Source organism: Choristoneura fumiferana, chromosome 11 (assembly GCF_025370935.1).
Source record: "Choristoneura fumiferana chromosome 11, NRCan_CFum_1, whole genome shotgun sequence".
NCBI lineage: Eukaryota > Metazoa > Arthropoda > Insecta > Lepidoptera > Tortricidae > Choristoneura > Choristoneura fumiferana.
Genome location: NC_133482.1, coordinates 2,006,612 through 2,023,279, shown reverse-complemented (window position 1 = coordinate 2,023,279; position 16,668 = coordinate 2,006,612). Strand labels below are relative to the sequence as shown.

Genomic DNA, 16,668 nt, shown 5'->3' with positions numbered 1-16,668 from the left:
AAGTCAGAAGTTTTCGCCGTGGTGAGCATACTGACACGGGATCATAGGCAAGTCCGAGAGCATCCTAACGTCACACGCGCGATACTGGATGGGCTAAAATACGGAGTGAATGCATGCGCACGACCGTCTCTGTCGGCGCGGCGGCGCGGAGTGAGGCGCGACGCGGCGCGCGCGCGGCGGCGGCGCTGCCTCCCATTGGCGGGTCCGCAGTGGGAGGCGGCCACGCCCCGCGTCGCGCTCGCTCGCGCGGCCCGCGCCAGTGTCCGCTAGACAGCCGAGCGCGTCGGGCCTCCCGCTTCCCCGCGCCTCGCTCGGCCCGCGTCCCGAACAATTCCAACCGCCGCGAGTGCAGTATGACACTAGTGAGTTAGCGGGCCGCTGTGACGGTGTCTAGTGTATGTGTGCACGTGCTAAAGTGTTGTGTTAGGCCCGTGACGAAAAACGTTCGTTGTGGCCAGCGGAGCCTTACACCCGGGCTCGGGCCGAGCTTTCATGGCTCAGCCTAGGGTACGTACATCAGCTGATAGCGTAGCCAACTACCTACACTCGAACAATCCCATAACAAACATTTGTAACACCTGTATCATACGCACACAGCCGTCAAATTGTTAACGAAGTTATGAAACAGTTTAAATCAGAATTAAGGTACCGTCGACACCGGTAAACTGTTTAAGCTACGCGCACGGAATACGTAACGAGGCTTGGGAACGAAACGAAATGCATTTCAGACGTAATTAACCGACGATAACGTAATCCACATTATAAAGTACCTCGCGCGTAATAAAACTGAACGCATCGTTCATTAAAAACTTAGAGGCAATAAAAGTAAACAGGTCTTTAATATGGAATAGTTTATGACATTTGACAGGAGAGGCTGTATGCGCTTGAATGCCTTAGGTCGTAATTAGGAGAAAAACAAATTGGGATAGTCTATGTCGATTTTTATTTTTAAACGTTAGAAGCAAAGCACGTGATGGGACAGAAACTGTGACAATAAATGGGATAATAGTGCGAGCAGCGGGGGTCTATTGTCAGTTGCGATGCTCTCTTGCCGTCTCTCTTGGTACAAGCAGCTTTGAACGCACGGTTGGGCACAAAAGCGCCTATCCGAGAAACCAACAATAAAATTCAATTGACAATGACAGAAAAAAACGTCCTTTTGATACCACAAAGATGCACTAACGGATTTTTTTGGGTCTTTCTAAAGATTTTGCGTCGCTTTGTTTTTGTATCTTGTAATCCTTTACTTTGTTTAGTTAGGGGACAGCAATAACTATAGCTGTGAGACATTTGACAGTTTTGAAGTTATTTCAAACAATAGAGCGTAATTTATGACTTTAAATGAATTCATGTAGGTATTAGTTTGGTAGTAGGTACCGATCTGATAAACATAGAACAAACGTTTAATCAGGTTATTGATCGATTATAGAAATATAGTATCTAATAAGTAATAACAATTCGTCCGTTATGTCATAAAACTCATCTGTTTTTATTTACCCTTCTATAATGAAATAAGATTAGAATAAAACTTAAGACACTTAAAGAACTTTATACAACGTCAAAAAGTAGAGCCAAGTTTGTTTACAAGTTTCCAATAAACTTAATTAAGATACCTATATAAAAAAACCTGTTATTAATTTATCTGTCAGATAGCGGTTATCCAGAGGAACAGGCCATTACAATCAGCTTATCATAACATTGGTAGAGCTGGTGTCATGAGATTTTATGAGATCATAAAACTAAACTATTTGACCACACACGTTTAAACTACTTAGGCCTAATGGTTAATTTTAAACCAAAACTACCTTTCAGTAAGAGATTTCAAGCAATACGGCTGTAAATAAGATTTTTTTTGGCTGATGTTTGCGAAAAAGTGACTTGCGTACTTTGACAGCTGAACGGTAGTGATTTAATGGTAGCGCAATATAAATAAAGATATTTACCTACCCAGGTAATGAGCTAAGTACGTTTTAACTAGTTATTATTTTGAAAAATACATTTAAAAAGAGTAAAAATGCATTTTTTAATTATTCCCGTCGGCAAAAATTGTTTTTTTTGAGTAAGCGACGATTTAAAGTGACTGCGCGCTAACTATAGTTAAATAATAATTGTACTGCAGACAAACTAAGTAAAACACATTATAAAGGTAATAAATCTATTATTATATAACATTGACATTGACGACCGGATGGCCAAGTGGTTAGAGAACCTGACTACGAAGCTTGAGGTCCCGGGTTCGATTCCCGGCCGGGGCAGATAATTGTGTGAATAACACGAATGTTTGCTCTCGGGTCTTGGATGTTTAATATGTATTTAAGTATGTATTTATCTATATAAGTATGTTTATCCGTTGCCTAGTATCTATTATCCAAAGTACAAGCTTTGCTTAGTTTGGGACTAGGTCAATTGGTGTCAAGTGTCACCATGATATTTATTTATTATTGCCGTCCAGGTGAACATAATCTTATAAAGGTAACTTTTAAGTCCTTAACTTAGCTTAGTAAGACAAAAGTAGGTACCTATTTAATAGTATCCAAATACTGGACAGTAAAAAAACAGAACGGTTTCTGATAAAAAAAATACCGTTATTGTAGTACTATTCAAGGTTTTAGAAAAAAATATCTAGCGTAATAAATGATTGTTACCTAAATCACAGAATAAGTAAATAGTACAAGTACCTAAATCTATAATAAGGTATTTATGTGCCAAAAGTTTCTGATTGGACGAGCCGGTGCCGTTTGCAAAGACACCGATACATATTATTTATTATTTAATAGGTATGTCAGTCACTATGTAACATATGTACATACTTACAGAAATGAGAAAAAAACAAGTTTTATATCAGTCATTTAATTGTTTCAAATGCGACCTTTGGTCTCACGTATGTTTATGTACCGTCGGAACATAAGTACCTATCTCTATCTCTACTTAAAAAAAAAATTGCTAAGGGCTTATATTTGCCTCATACCTACTTACAAAAAAATATACCGGGGTTTCAAAATTAACAGAGAACTTTCAATCTAAAATAATTTAATCACTTGTGGCCTAAATATAAAATGTTAACTCAAAGGTATTTTTTTCTAATAAAACTAAAAATATCATTAATAGAAGTGGTTTTTTTTTTCTTTAACTTGTTTTAGTGAAGCTACTTAATAAATATCTCTATAGCAAAATATGTATAAGTACTTTATAAAAAGATAAGTATGACGTAGATAAGGTACCCAACTAATAATAACACAAGTCCTCTTCTAATAATATTCGCGCCAATAATTTTGTAGAATTTCCAAAATCTTATCAAGTTACTTTAATCCAGTTAAAGTAGATTAATGAATTTACCTTGATAGGTAACTTGTAAATAACATTGTGTACTTTGCTTAGGTAAATTAACTTTAAGACAGTGTCATATATATATATACTATACCTACATCTTAATAGATTTCCATACTTTTATAGTAGCTATGGATAAAATTAAATGGAACACAAAAATAGAAATGTATTAAAATTTATAATTCAACAAGATTTTTTTTTTATTAAAGCATCTGATATGACCTATCACACACACACACACACATGGCGGTAGGCAGAATGAGGTGTGCCTTAAAATCAATACGCGTTTATTTACATTGAACTTAGAACTTTTTTTGACAATTGCAAAAAAATATGCTGAACCATGAAAAATTTATACCTAATCAAATCATATCACAAAAGATGACATCACTATAATAAATAGGTAATTTTAACTGTCGAAATCTATCAAAATACTAAAAAGACTTCAACCAACTAATGCAGTACCTACTTTAATCTTTCTTTTCAATGATAAGTTCACTAAACTCGCATTTATCAAATACCTATTACGTAATTTAACATTGATAAGTGCACTTCTTTACGACAGATTGAATTTTGATTCACTTCTTTTTTACACTTCACTAGAATGACAGTATTTTAGCATCCAACCAAATATCAGTACCTATTGAAGTTAATGTAACGATAAAAATGTACATCGCAATTTAATAGTAGGTAATACTAGTAGTTAGGTTATAGAACATAAAAACGCATATTTTATTAGTGTTAGTTTCTTACCGAGTTTAAAGTAGGTACTTACGGATTCATTTACCTGAAAATGATTGCATTAAAAACTGAAGAAAAAACCTTAATTGGGTGCTTAAAATAAGTAACAATGGTCAAAACAGCCGCAGAACTTACTTCGTTCCGCATTACTGAACAATAAGCTTAAATTTTTAATTTCGCACAACTTTGTAAAAACCAATCAAGCTCAAAAGCCCGTCGCCATTTTGACCGATTATTTTTAATTCGCAAACCGCAGGCTCGCGCCATTCAGCCACTACAATGTTGCCAGTCGAAAATTAATAAAGAGCTGGCTCAAATAGCGTGGATAATTCTAAATTGCCTAAAAACAATATCGGTCCGAAATTATATTTACACAAGACTTGTCCGAGCATTGTCATGAAATAACGTATCGTAAGTTTTATGATATGTTTGATAGCGTTTATCAATTTTTGTCTACTAATAGTAATCGGTGATAATGCCCCGGTGGCCCAGTAATTGTGGATTGATAACACGTGTTTTGGAAACGGACATTTTTACCAAAATACTCGAATAATGCGTAACGTTAGTGCTAGAGCTAGATATTAGATATTGAACGGTTCTCGCCTATGCAAACATGCTTTTTGCGTCAGCTATCAGTTTGATCAGATTTCTTTAAAAAATGTTATTTGGTCTTGTTAGAGACGTATTTTTGTAGGTAAACAAACTGTAAATATATTCCGTAAACATTTTTTTTAATCTTACACTTAAATTCCTATTGAACAGTTTTATCAAGCAGAAACTGTGTCTAGTAAAACTAACATAAATCCTTGTGCCTGCACTTTAACATTTCTGCCAATAAATATTCTAATTCGAACTGAATCCGTTACCGACCAGATAAATGTGAATAAGATAGGTACAGCTTAGTGATCTTGAAAAAAATCAGTATTTTCATCGAAAACACTTGCGTCGGAATATAGGTATAATAACATACGTTAATAAGAAGAATTAAGGTTTTTTTAGTCTATACATCCGTTCTAGATTGCGGTGTTAACGCGTTAGCGTTTAAATTTTTAGTTGTTTTTTTTAATACGATGTTTCATTGAACATTTAGCTAGAATTATTGTAATGTCTCTGTGAAAGTTTTAAGCGATTACATAGTGTGCACGCAAGCTTGACTGCGTAAAAATTAAACATTTTCTTATTCTACACGATAAATACCCATCTACTTGGCAAAACTCCCCAAATTCGACTTAAAACGTCGTTAACACAACGAGATGCACATATGACAGTATAAAACACAAAACAAAAACATTTTTATACGCTTAACCAAATTACCCGAGCTACAGTTTCGTTTGAAGTGACTTTTTATTTTTCTAAGATGGCGCCAATCCGCGAGCGTTGTGACCGTTCTTAGCGCATTAAACTTATTATTGGCACTTATTTCGAACAGTAAAGATAATACCAGTATTGTATAGGCTATTCTGTTCACATTTGAAGATAAAAACAACTCGATTTTATGTTTTAAAAGCGTTGGAAAACGCTCCGCCATTAGTACTGTCGCGTTTACCGATAACAGGGCGATGGTTTTTGAATTTTTAGGCCTGGCAATAATTTAGCGAAAGTGGCTAGGTGTTAAAGTTACGACTTGTTAAGTAAATTATGTCACTAAACTAACTAGACGCCTAGATAGTGCTAAACTCGCGCATATCTGTTCGCTGTATTTTAACAGGAAAACTGAAGATTATTGTTTTCGTTAAAACCATTAGGCATTACTCAGCGCGGATTAAAAGCTGAGAATCTGAAATAAAAAAAAGAACACACCTTTCTCGATTCGAATTTGTTTTCTAATTTCAAATATGGAAGTCCATTTCGGTAACAGATAAATGTCACTTAAAACGGTCATTGCCTCGGCCGCGGTGAGCAGATAAATTAGCCTGCGTTATATAATAGTGATGTATAGGTTTATATATGTTGAATGATATATCGCTTTTGATATAACTGGCGGGACTAGCTCATTTACGTTTTTAATGCGTTATGGCGATTACAAGTGGCCATTATTTTTCAAGTTAGAAAAAAGAACATCTCCGGTTTTGATCTTCATTTTGTGTTGAATAAAGACACTTCCTTCAAACTTTGATAATTTTGAATGATAAAACAGTTAAGTATATTTTTTATAATACATACCTTAGAGACTCGTTGTCTAGAGTTGAGAGCTAGGATTTATAGGTTCAAAATGCTGTAAACATTGAGAGCTAAACAGAGTTACTTATTGTTATTTAGGTATGTAGGTTTGACATTAAATATCACACTAAAAATTTAAAAAAGAAATGTTATTTTAAAGAAAGAATGAAAATAAAACTCAATTGTTATTTTCGTCATAAAAAAATTAAAAGTAAAAATTAATAATGTAGTGTAAATTTCCACAAAAAAACCAAGAATATCTACTTGCCTATTTGTATGTTAATATTTGGCGGTACTCCATCCTCTCCAAGCTTTTATTGCCAAATGAAAGCTTGTCAAACGAGGAATAAAATTATTACAGCTTTTGAGGGACTTAAGTTTACACGGCCGTCGGGAGCTTTCAAAGCTTTACGAGGAATCTGGAACTTTATTCAATTTCATCAAAATATTTAACTGTTTCCTGAATATTAAATGAGTTTTACCGGTGTTTAAAGGTTAAATATAAAACACGTTCAATTAAAATTATTTTGCGCTGTATTTCTAGCTTCACTATCGATTGAGTTAATGAGTGCCATAAGAAATAGATAGGTATGCAAAAGTTTTTGTGATGTTAATAAAATTCCTTGGATCCTTTATTGATATACCTACCTACCTACCTATCTACTTAAGCACATCACGATTATCTATAATATTAATCGAACACTATAACCAGTAGGTATATTAAAAACCAAACAGATTGTAGGCATAAACTATTAGACTCGTAATTCTGAACACCATGTTGCACAAAAAAAACTTATTTTAGCATAATGCCAACATTGAAATCAATACAAATCAGTCTATGGCCGACGCGCTTTGTAAACGCACCCACTAATTTGTTATTTAAATTTTGCTGTTCCATTCCATTTTCAAATTTGAATTTGGTTTCTCGAACTCGAACTCTAGATGCGTCGGCCGCAGTCGAACACACCCGAGGGCAGGTACCGAACTCTCATTGTTTTATTCGCGGCGCGTTCCTTTTTCAATTTGAATATCGCTGTTCATTTTCGAATTGGCTCTTTGTAGACGCGCCTTAATTGCGCACTTTGGATTCAGTGCTAATTCCCGCGCTCGCTAATTTGACCGTTTATTGTGTTCCAAAATGTCCGACATCCTTTTTAACAGCGCCTTAGAATTTTAATAAAACACCTAGCCCATGTGGTGTTGCCATCTAAAATCTAGGAGCTTACATAAATCACCAGCAATTTTCAGCTGGCAAAGATATTCACGTGTAATAAATAATTCTTGAATTAAATACAGACTGATGTTGGTAGTTCTTGTCACCTGGACGTTGAAATATTATTCCTGGTAGCGCTAAATACCTGCAAATAAATAATTGGAACGTTTGGATATCTAGCTCGCCAAGCTTTAATGAGCTGCGTCGTATTCCGTAAGCTAGGGCTTCTTTTAAAATTTTATTACTGAGCTCCTTTACGACATAGCGTGAGTAGCTCCAATCATAACCGAAACTTTGGCAAATTGTTTTCTTTCGGTTATACTTAATTATAAGTTGAAAGAGACAGTCGAGCTTCAAACAGGGCATTGAAACGTTGAATAAACATTCGGAGCGCAAATTATAACTTGAATATAGGTTAGGTTTTTGAACTTTTTAAGTAGGTACGCGTTAAGCGGCTCTTTGGACGATACACGCCGACACAAAGTCTGTTTTATCGGGCATCGACAGCATGTCCCCTTCCCTAACTCCTCTAATACGCCGCTACGATTTAGAGTTGTACCAACATTAAACAATATTAATTGACGCGAGATGACTCGCCACTATCGCGCCGGCGGGGGCTGCAACAATGCCTCTAAATACCACGTACTGGCCTGGCCATTCCGCCGCGCGCTATTTACCGAACGTACGAATCCAAATTCAAAAACACTTTTTTAACTCTACCCTTTTTCGAGCGTTCTTTTTTCGGGAACGATAACGAGGTTTGAAATTGGAACGCGCCGCGTTACTGGCCTGTTTAGCGCGCTTTTTCGGTGACACTTCAGAGTTATGGCCGCTGTAAGATGAATAGTGAGCCGTTACGGGTAATTAGTGTGGCTTATCTGTTAGATTAGCGCTGGTTCGGCGCCGCGTTTGAATTACGTGTCGATTCGGTTTTATTTCGAGCGGTTTAGTCGGTCACAACATGAGGCCAGGGCGATGACCAAATTATTGCCAAGAACGAGTCCCACCGCGGCACCCGCTCCACACTCCCGCGCCTTTCCGATAAAATAAAAACAAATTGTCATGTGAAATCAAACAGGTTACTTCTGTACCTAGCATTCGATTGCGAGACGGCATATTATTCAAAACACGGTGGAATCTTTCTTATTAATGTTGTTGATATTTATTTATTTAAATATAGTGATTCATTAGTTCCTACATTAATCTACGCCTCGCAGAAACGGGTTTAAATTAGAGAAAGAAAAAAGTTTGAATTCCGAATCGAAGCGGTCCATTCGGGAACGCGTCACTCAGAATTCGAAGTTTAAATAGTCAATCACGAGCCAGTGTGGCTAATCTCGCATTCACGGGCACAATGCCGGTAACGAACGGACAAGCGGACAGGCGGTAATAAGACGCGCGTGGGCGGCTTTATGTCAACGTTATTTATGATGTGACCTTTTTTTTAAAAGATTCTTTACTCTGGCAACACGACGATGGTGGAATTTTCACAATTTTGAAAGTGGAACTTTCGAATTGTCAATGAGAGTAGGTAAACATTTAAAGAGCTTTTTTGTCCGCGGGCGACGGTCGTAAATAACAATCATAATTACAACGTTAGTTACTATCTCGACGCTCCTATAAAAGTCTAATTAATGTTCGCGTATAAGTATATTTAAAACGAGGCAGATGAAAAAAAAAACAAAAAGCATCTCCAAGTTTATTAGTCACATAAAAGTCCTTTAAGCACTTATTTTGATACTTTAATAAGAGCAAAAGGAGACGGGCGTCGCGTCGAAAGGAAATCGTTATCTTAACGATGTTATATTTACCTAAGTGAAATCTGAGTCTGTCCCTCAGGCTCCAGACGATACGCTATCGCGGGTCAGGGGCCAGCTGTTGACCCCGCTGTTTACATTGAAACAGATAATTCCATAAATACTCTGAATTCACCGTATCTCTAGCGCTTTCAATTTGTAAGCCTAATCAAAGGCTACAAGGTTAATGGTCTCTTAAAATCAATTTTAAGAGACCCCGCGTCCTCTGACTATCGAGCTCGAGCTCCGATGTAGGTCTGATCCGTGTTTGTTTTAAAGAGTTCCAATTAAAAATGGAATGGAAGCTAAAACTTTCATCCACGGCCTTTAGAGCGAATGTTATCGCTTCCCCGGTACTACGCGGCGATAAATATGCCGGCAAATCTCTAACCGCGCTCGAACATAGCTCACGCGGGCTATTTATAATACTCACCAAGAAAAACACTCTAGCTAACAAATTGAATATCGAAATGTTTTAAGCTCCATGCGACTATTGCAGCTGGCCGGTAACCTTCGGAATTCGAATTTAGAACGGGCCCTACGAGATACGGTTTCAAATATAGAACGGTGAAGAGTTGGCAGTAATTAAGGCAGGCGTGGAGCGAGCGGTTGGGCGACGCGACGCGCTGTCCCCATGCGGATGGGCAAATGGAATAATGGTCGTCTGGGCCCGCATCCGCCGCCCGACTCGGATACAACTCTTGCAACGCTCTGGATACAATTTTTCAATTAAATCGACCAGACAGAAGATCCCTAATAGGTGTCGTTAAGAAGTCGTGTGCCCGATTTTTGAACTGTCCCCGTAACGAGGCCGTTTTATTAGTATTTATGGTCCTGAAACAAACGATGGACATTCTTTAGGATCGTAGTATCATGAATGAAACGGAATTTATGAGCGCTGGGCCGCGAGCGCGCCTAGTTGTAGCGCGAGAGGTAATATAATAGAGTTTTTCTAACTTTTACTACCGCGAACGGCGCGCTGTAAAATTCGATACGAGCGTCGCGGACCGCCTAACGATGCTTGATTTACCACTATCAATTTAACAAAATACATAAAACACACATGAATAATTCGCTACTTCGGTTTAATGTCCGTGTTTATTGTGCCAATCTGAGGGATCGCTTGTTACCTACTGCAGCCATCGATTGTATCTGTTTATAAATACCTACGTGTTATTAGGTATTGTGAGTTGAAATACATTATTCACTGTTACGAATCGCTTCTGGTGGCCCCCTAGACGTATGAATGCGTCGCGAGCCAGATGACAGGCGAACGGGATGGAGCTATTCGCCAGGGGTGGGCTAGAGCGAGACGCGCGCCAAGGGTGGATGGTCCCACCCCGCGTCGCGCGCACTCGCCTGCGTTTGAGAACCAACGCTCTCTACATACATTTTTTTTAATAATCTAACATTAAACTGCCCCGGATCGCCGCACAAAGGTTTCACTCCACACCGCAAGCTTACTCATATCCGTATGCCGCAAAAGAGTTAATTTTTTACTTCGCAGAATCAACCGACCTACGCTAATCCCGAAACCGCAAGTCGTAAAAAGTTAAAACCGACGGATAGAACCGAAATATAAATAACCGCGATTAATATCTGGAGTTTTAATTAGTGCAGCGGTAATCAGCGCTGACGATGACAAACAGCCAAAACAATACGGAGCGAACGCGGCTCAATCACAAACTTACTCGTAAACGCATTAAAGCGCTTGAGAAACGAACGCGTAAACCCATACGGCCCGCAAAAACCAGCCAGCAACTTATTACTCGGAGATTCTCAGCGAAAAAACCACAGGAATGCCATTTAAAAAAATTAAAACGCACGATGCTTATTTTTTCGTTATGGCAAACCAAATGGACTAAAGGTTATCTCGGAGGAAAAAAGGCGGGACGGAGCGATTCCATTTTTAAAACGTATCATTTAATTTTGGAACCGGCTTTCAAGACGTCAAAAGGTAGTCATTACATATTTTGTGGCCGCGATAGCTTAGCGCCCCGTAGATTACGTTTCTATTTATATGAATTATTGCCGGCCAAGGAGTCCCTTCGGAATTCATTTCTTGTAATGCCTCGTCTCGCTTTGTGACACCAAATGTCGCTTTCGCGCGTAAAAAGAAGCCTACTCATCTTTTAAAGTAGATGATACCGGTTCTATTACGAACCAGCGGAGGTGTCAATGCTATCATTACAGAATTTTAATTACCCCCATCCCTTCATACGTGATGGAATGCGAACTGGCACTGACCTAAATAATTTATGGGAAAATATTCGTTTGCGCCGATTGGGACTCTGCGCACGTACGACGTTCTTTTTTCTGGGCGTTATGATTCAAAATTAGAATAAAGTGATTTAAGCGGTCGCACACGCATGTTTGTGCTTACACTTACCACATGTAGCGTGTGACAGCCGCCTACGGGTGACGTAAGCGCTCCGAGTGTCGCCCGCTGGAACAAGCGCTTTGATTGATCGCGGCGTCTCCAAAACATTGAACACTTTCAGTACCTAATGTGTTTGAATTTCGAACACCAACTAGACGCTTGCGTCAGTGGTATTATTTTAATCAGCCAGTATTCCGTTCGAATTCAAATTAAACGTGTTCGAGTATTGAAATGTGAAAAAGCACTTTGGGGAAGAACAACCTCCGTCTTATTGAGGTTACTGGCAACAAATGAGGTCTTTTATAACCCAATGTTCGAAAATCGAAATGCCGTTCCGCTCACGCTAATGCTATTGATAAGAGAGTAAGAGCAACGGTATGATACGAGCCTTCGAATTTCGAACAGACCCCGAGATTGTCGCTTTGAAGTTCGAACGCGGAGCTTGTCGTGGGAATGTAACGGAGTCTTGCGTAGGCCGATGGACATTCGTAATGCAATTCGAAAATGGTCAAACTGTATCTGACGATACCAAGTGTCTACTTAACTCTACGATATATATACCTAAATAAATACGCTTCTGCGTATGACGCACGACGCGTTTTATTGTGAAACGGCTGCAGTACCAATTCTGGGAAACATAATCTTGGCAAATCCACTGTCACTACGTCACTTTCTTCTTAGTTGTATTATTTGTCATAATCTAGTTGTTTATCATTGTTATAACGATCGGTTGGCACTTTTGACGAGTAGGTACCTACCTACTTTACTTGGAATCACAATATGAACAGAAATTGTATCATACAAATCTGTAACTTTAATGTTGTTTCATATTTTGTTTCCTTAGTAAATACGAATACCTACTACTAACGAACTTCGAAAATTTTGACTTTAAGTTTGCATTTGTTTCAACGGTTTTTGGTTGCTAACAAATTTTACAGCAAGTGTAGCCGTAAATGGAAAAGTATCTGAAAAATATTTTTCAATATAAGAATGGAATGCTAGCATTCCAATATTTACCCTAGAAAACAGATAAAACTAAGGCCAGCTGTCACGATGGGGATCTAGATTTAGCATGAAAAAAAAATATTCTGAAGTTTGTAAGTAAGTCGCGAAGGGCTCTTTTTACATGTAACTTTTAATATTACCAGCGCTTTCGGAAAGACTATCATTGCTAAGATAAATGTGCCGCAAGAAACTTGGCAGAAAGTCGTCTACACGCTTTAATTTAGTTTCATTCACCTATCCCGTTGTCTGTCTGTCTGTAATCAAATCTTGCAAGTTAAATTCGACCAACTTCCAGCAATAAATGCATTGGAGATGTACAAAGTAAGGATTATAGAGGCTACTGTATTCGTATTTGTAAAAGTAAGTTCATCTCATCACTAGGTTCTTCATGTCTCCTTTCTGCTTTACCTCTATGGAAGCTTACTGAACTGACTTGAGCAGCCATATCTAAGTACTTTTTAACAGCAAATTGTTATGTCAATCAGTCAATCAATACGTTTTTATGTATTTATTCAATCCAATGTCAGTACCGACCTTTTATGGCTAACTGTACACATACACTTAACAAAACAAACCATAAAGCTATTCTAGAATTATAATAGCTCCTCAAGCAGCTACTATACGACTAAAACATTGTTTTTTGTTTATAGAAATCCGATGCTAATTTGATTCGTTGCTTATCGCGTGCGTGTCCGAAATGGCCGCCGCCATTTTGTTCAAATTCACGTTTAATTGTTGACGCCATTTTTGTTTTTGATTAACTCTACGAAAACAGAGTGGACATTAATTTTGGCGAAAAAGTACGAGTAAACTAAATAAATTTGAAACAGAACGGTTAGAAATTAATTTTATCTCATACTTATAAGAGGGTAACGTTTGATTGACTGCCAGACTAGGCACAGCCTTCAACCACTAGATTTAGAGACTTGATATTTTTCAGTCATATTCTTTGAGGAATACTGATGCGTTGAGAAGCGATTTTTCAAAATTTCCATGTAATGGAGCTGGCTAATTTTTAGAATTTAGTAAATAAAATGGATTACAATCGGACTATTAGTCGCCTTTTTAAGATTGTGTATTTATAACTATATACGATTTATAACTGAAAGTACAAACTGAAATATAGATGCACAGAGAAACAAGAAAAATAAGACCAGCACTGGGAATCGAACCCAGGTCCTCGGTATTCCGTACCGCGTGCTATACCTATAGTAAATTTTAATTTAATTTAATTTAATTTTTTTTTAATTTAGGTTTTACGGGATGACCGTAAAAGTAAAAATTTGGAATTGAAATAAAAAATACAAAAAGATTCCAAAAAACCAATCTTAATCTTCATAACTATCTCTGGGACACAAATAAGATTACTAAGTAGGTAAACTCTATATCGCACGTTTATATTTACTTTAGGTACGTTTTAACAAACTGACAAAAAATAGGGAATAAAGTATGGAACACATATGTATACAAAACTGGAAAATCCATTCTAATATTATAAAGTTTAATGTGAAGATGTGTGTGTTTGTATGTTTGTCCGTCTTTCACGTGGAAACGGAGTAACGGATCGACGTGATTTTTGGCATGGAGATAGTTTATGGGCCAGAGAGTGACATAGGCTACTTTAAATCCCGGATAAATGCACAATTCCCGAGGGAACAGCGCGCGATAACCGCAGTCTACGCGGGCGAAGCCGGCGGCAAAAGTTAGTAAAGTAATTAATTGAAAAAAAAACAATGTCGGTTGAAAAATAAGGAAGATGCGAGTGATTGCAGTTTGCATTCCGTTTTTCAAGAAAAAAATAATTATCATGTACCTACTCTGTCGTCGTGTGATAAGACGCTATAGTACCTAAGTGTCGGATCTCTCTATCTAATTTAAAATTTAAACCATCGAATTTATAAGATATTAAAAAAATAATCTACACGGGTTTTTAATCGAAAAACATACAGTAGAACAAAAAAATATTGCATTTACATGTTGAGGTTATAGTTTAATACTCTCAAAACACTGTTATACAATACAGCCTTTACAGATGGCGCTTGAGGGAAATTAAAAAAAACTAATTCAGTCGCCATACAGCGGGGAAATGCGGCTCACATTATGGGCACCTTTGAGCCGGGTACGACGCGGAATGGTGGTTTTTAGGTTGTAGTTTTAGGTCTTAGTTTGTAGTTTGTATTATAGGTTTAAGTTGATTTTATTTTGTTTATTTTAATTTTGGTTGACATTGTTGCAAAATAAATTCTTAAATTCAGTAGTAATTTCTACGTCAATACAGGATTAGCAATAATTATGACATTTAGTGATAAGCTATCACGACGTTTGATAACGTTGATAGTTTGATACACATGCCACAATAAGCACGTAGGTTAATAAACATTAAAAATCTTCAGTAAGTACTCCGTAATTTTACAGATAAATTATGGGCAAAGGTTAATTAGTTTTTTTTTAACTCCCCTACGCAAAAAGGGGTGACATGAAATTAAAATGTGTATGTCTGTAACTTCGTAGTTCGTGAACGGGTGCGATGGGATGAACTCAATCGGACGGTTACTTAAAAAAAAAAGTTTATACGCATTGTTCCTAGCTAAGTTTGATCGAAATCGGTTCAGTCGTTTTTGACATAAGTATTGAACTTTCAAATAAAGATATAGAGATTTTTTGGTGTCACTTCGTAAAGCTTCTATAAATATGTTATACGGTAGTTGGTTCACGTCTAAAATAACAGGTGTCTGATAGACTAATAATAAGTTTTGATGATTAGGTATCTGTCATTTGAGTACAATAAGATACGCGATAAGACTAGGTTTATAGCGAATGCTAAAATTTGGGTGGGCTACTACGAAATCCGAATATCGAAGTTCGTATCGTACGTCCCTCTTACTCTCGCGTTAAATAATATATGCGTTAGCGGGACGGCAAGATACGAAGTTCCAATTTTGTACTTTGTAGTATAGGGCCTGCATCTGCGCAAAATATTACAAAATGCAATTATATCGTACATCGGAATTATTCGGAATGTGTACAAATTGAAGTATTTCATCATCCCATCCCAGCCTATATACGTCACACTGCTGGGCACAGGCCTCCTCTCAGAACAAGAGGGCTTGGGCCATAGTTCCCACGCGGGCCCAGTGCGGATTGGGAACTTCGCACGCACCATTGAATCGCTTCGCAGGTTTGTGCAGGTTTCCTCACGATGTTTTCCTTCACCGCAAAGCTCGTGATAAATTTCAAATGTAATTCCGCACATGAATTTCGAAAAACTCAGAGATGCGAGCCGGGGTTCGAACCCACGACCCTCTGCTTGAGAGGCGATAGGTCAAACCACTAGGCCACCACGGCTTAAGTATTTGCGGCATCGATATTAATTGGGTATGATTTAGTTGTTATATAATAAAGAAGGGGAATTCGAGTGTCAACCGTCTAAATTTGTTGGTACTTTTTAGTTAAAATAGCTGAAGATTCTGATGGGTCAATTTTTATTTGGTTGTCATTTTGAGTTCCTTATTTCATACAAAATTTTCAGTTTAGTTACGAAATTTCCATACATTTTGTGCAACTCAATGGAAAAATTTGTAGGACATAGTGTGAAATTGGGCTTACCATAGTCAGAATAAGCAACTTTACCGATTCACCAAATTGCATTGAAATCTTTTTTTTTTCTCACTAGATGGCGACTGTTACGTGGGTTTTATGAGAGCTCGGGCTGAAAACAAAGTTTAGTAATCATCACCAAAACCGCCTAAAAATATCTGCCACACCATAGGTTTTGCAGAAGCGTTTCCAACCAAGAGGTCTAAAATGGGATTCACCTCAAGCATGCCAGTAATTTCAGATATTGCAAAATCTTACTTATTCTAATTATAAATACAACGTAGAAAAACTGCTGTCATTTCGGAGATTAGCTACAAGATGGTGGCAATTCATACGGATAGCCTTGCAAAAATCTGAGAAAAGAAAGATATCAACAAGAAAATTGGCCCTGATACAGTTTTCTAGTTATCTGGTAGAAATACAGGAACTCTAACAAATAATCGAAAACG

The 16,668-nt window shown here is 37.5% G+C and overlaps 1 protein-coding gene across 4 annotated transcripts in view; it reads left to right on the top strand.

Moving 5' to 3' along the window:
• The first annotated feature begins 245 nt into the window (after nucleotides 1-245).
• Nucleotides 246-16,668, top strand: part of hth (Meis homeobox homothorax) — a 385,579-nt gene continuing 369,156 nt past the window's right edge. For 2 of the 4 annotated variants that reach the window (XM_074094049.1, XM_074094048.1), the window contains exon 1: nucleotides 246-507. In XM_074094049.1, coding sequence (XP_073950150.1) covers nucleotides 493-507 — 15 coding nt within the window. In that variant the 5' untranslated portion in view covers nucleotides 246-492. The remainder of the gene's footprint in view (nucleotides 508-16,668) is intronic. The other 2 variants (XM_074094052.1, XM_074094051.1) reach the window with 1 other exon arrangement.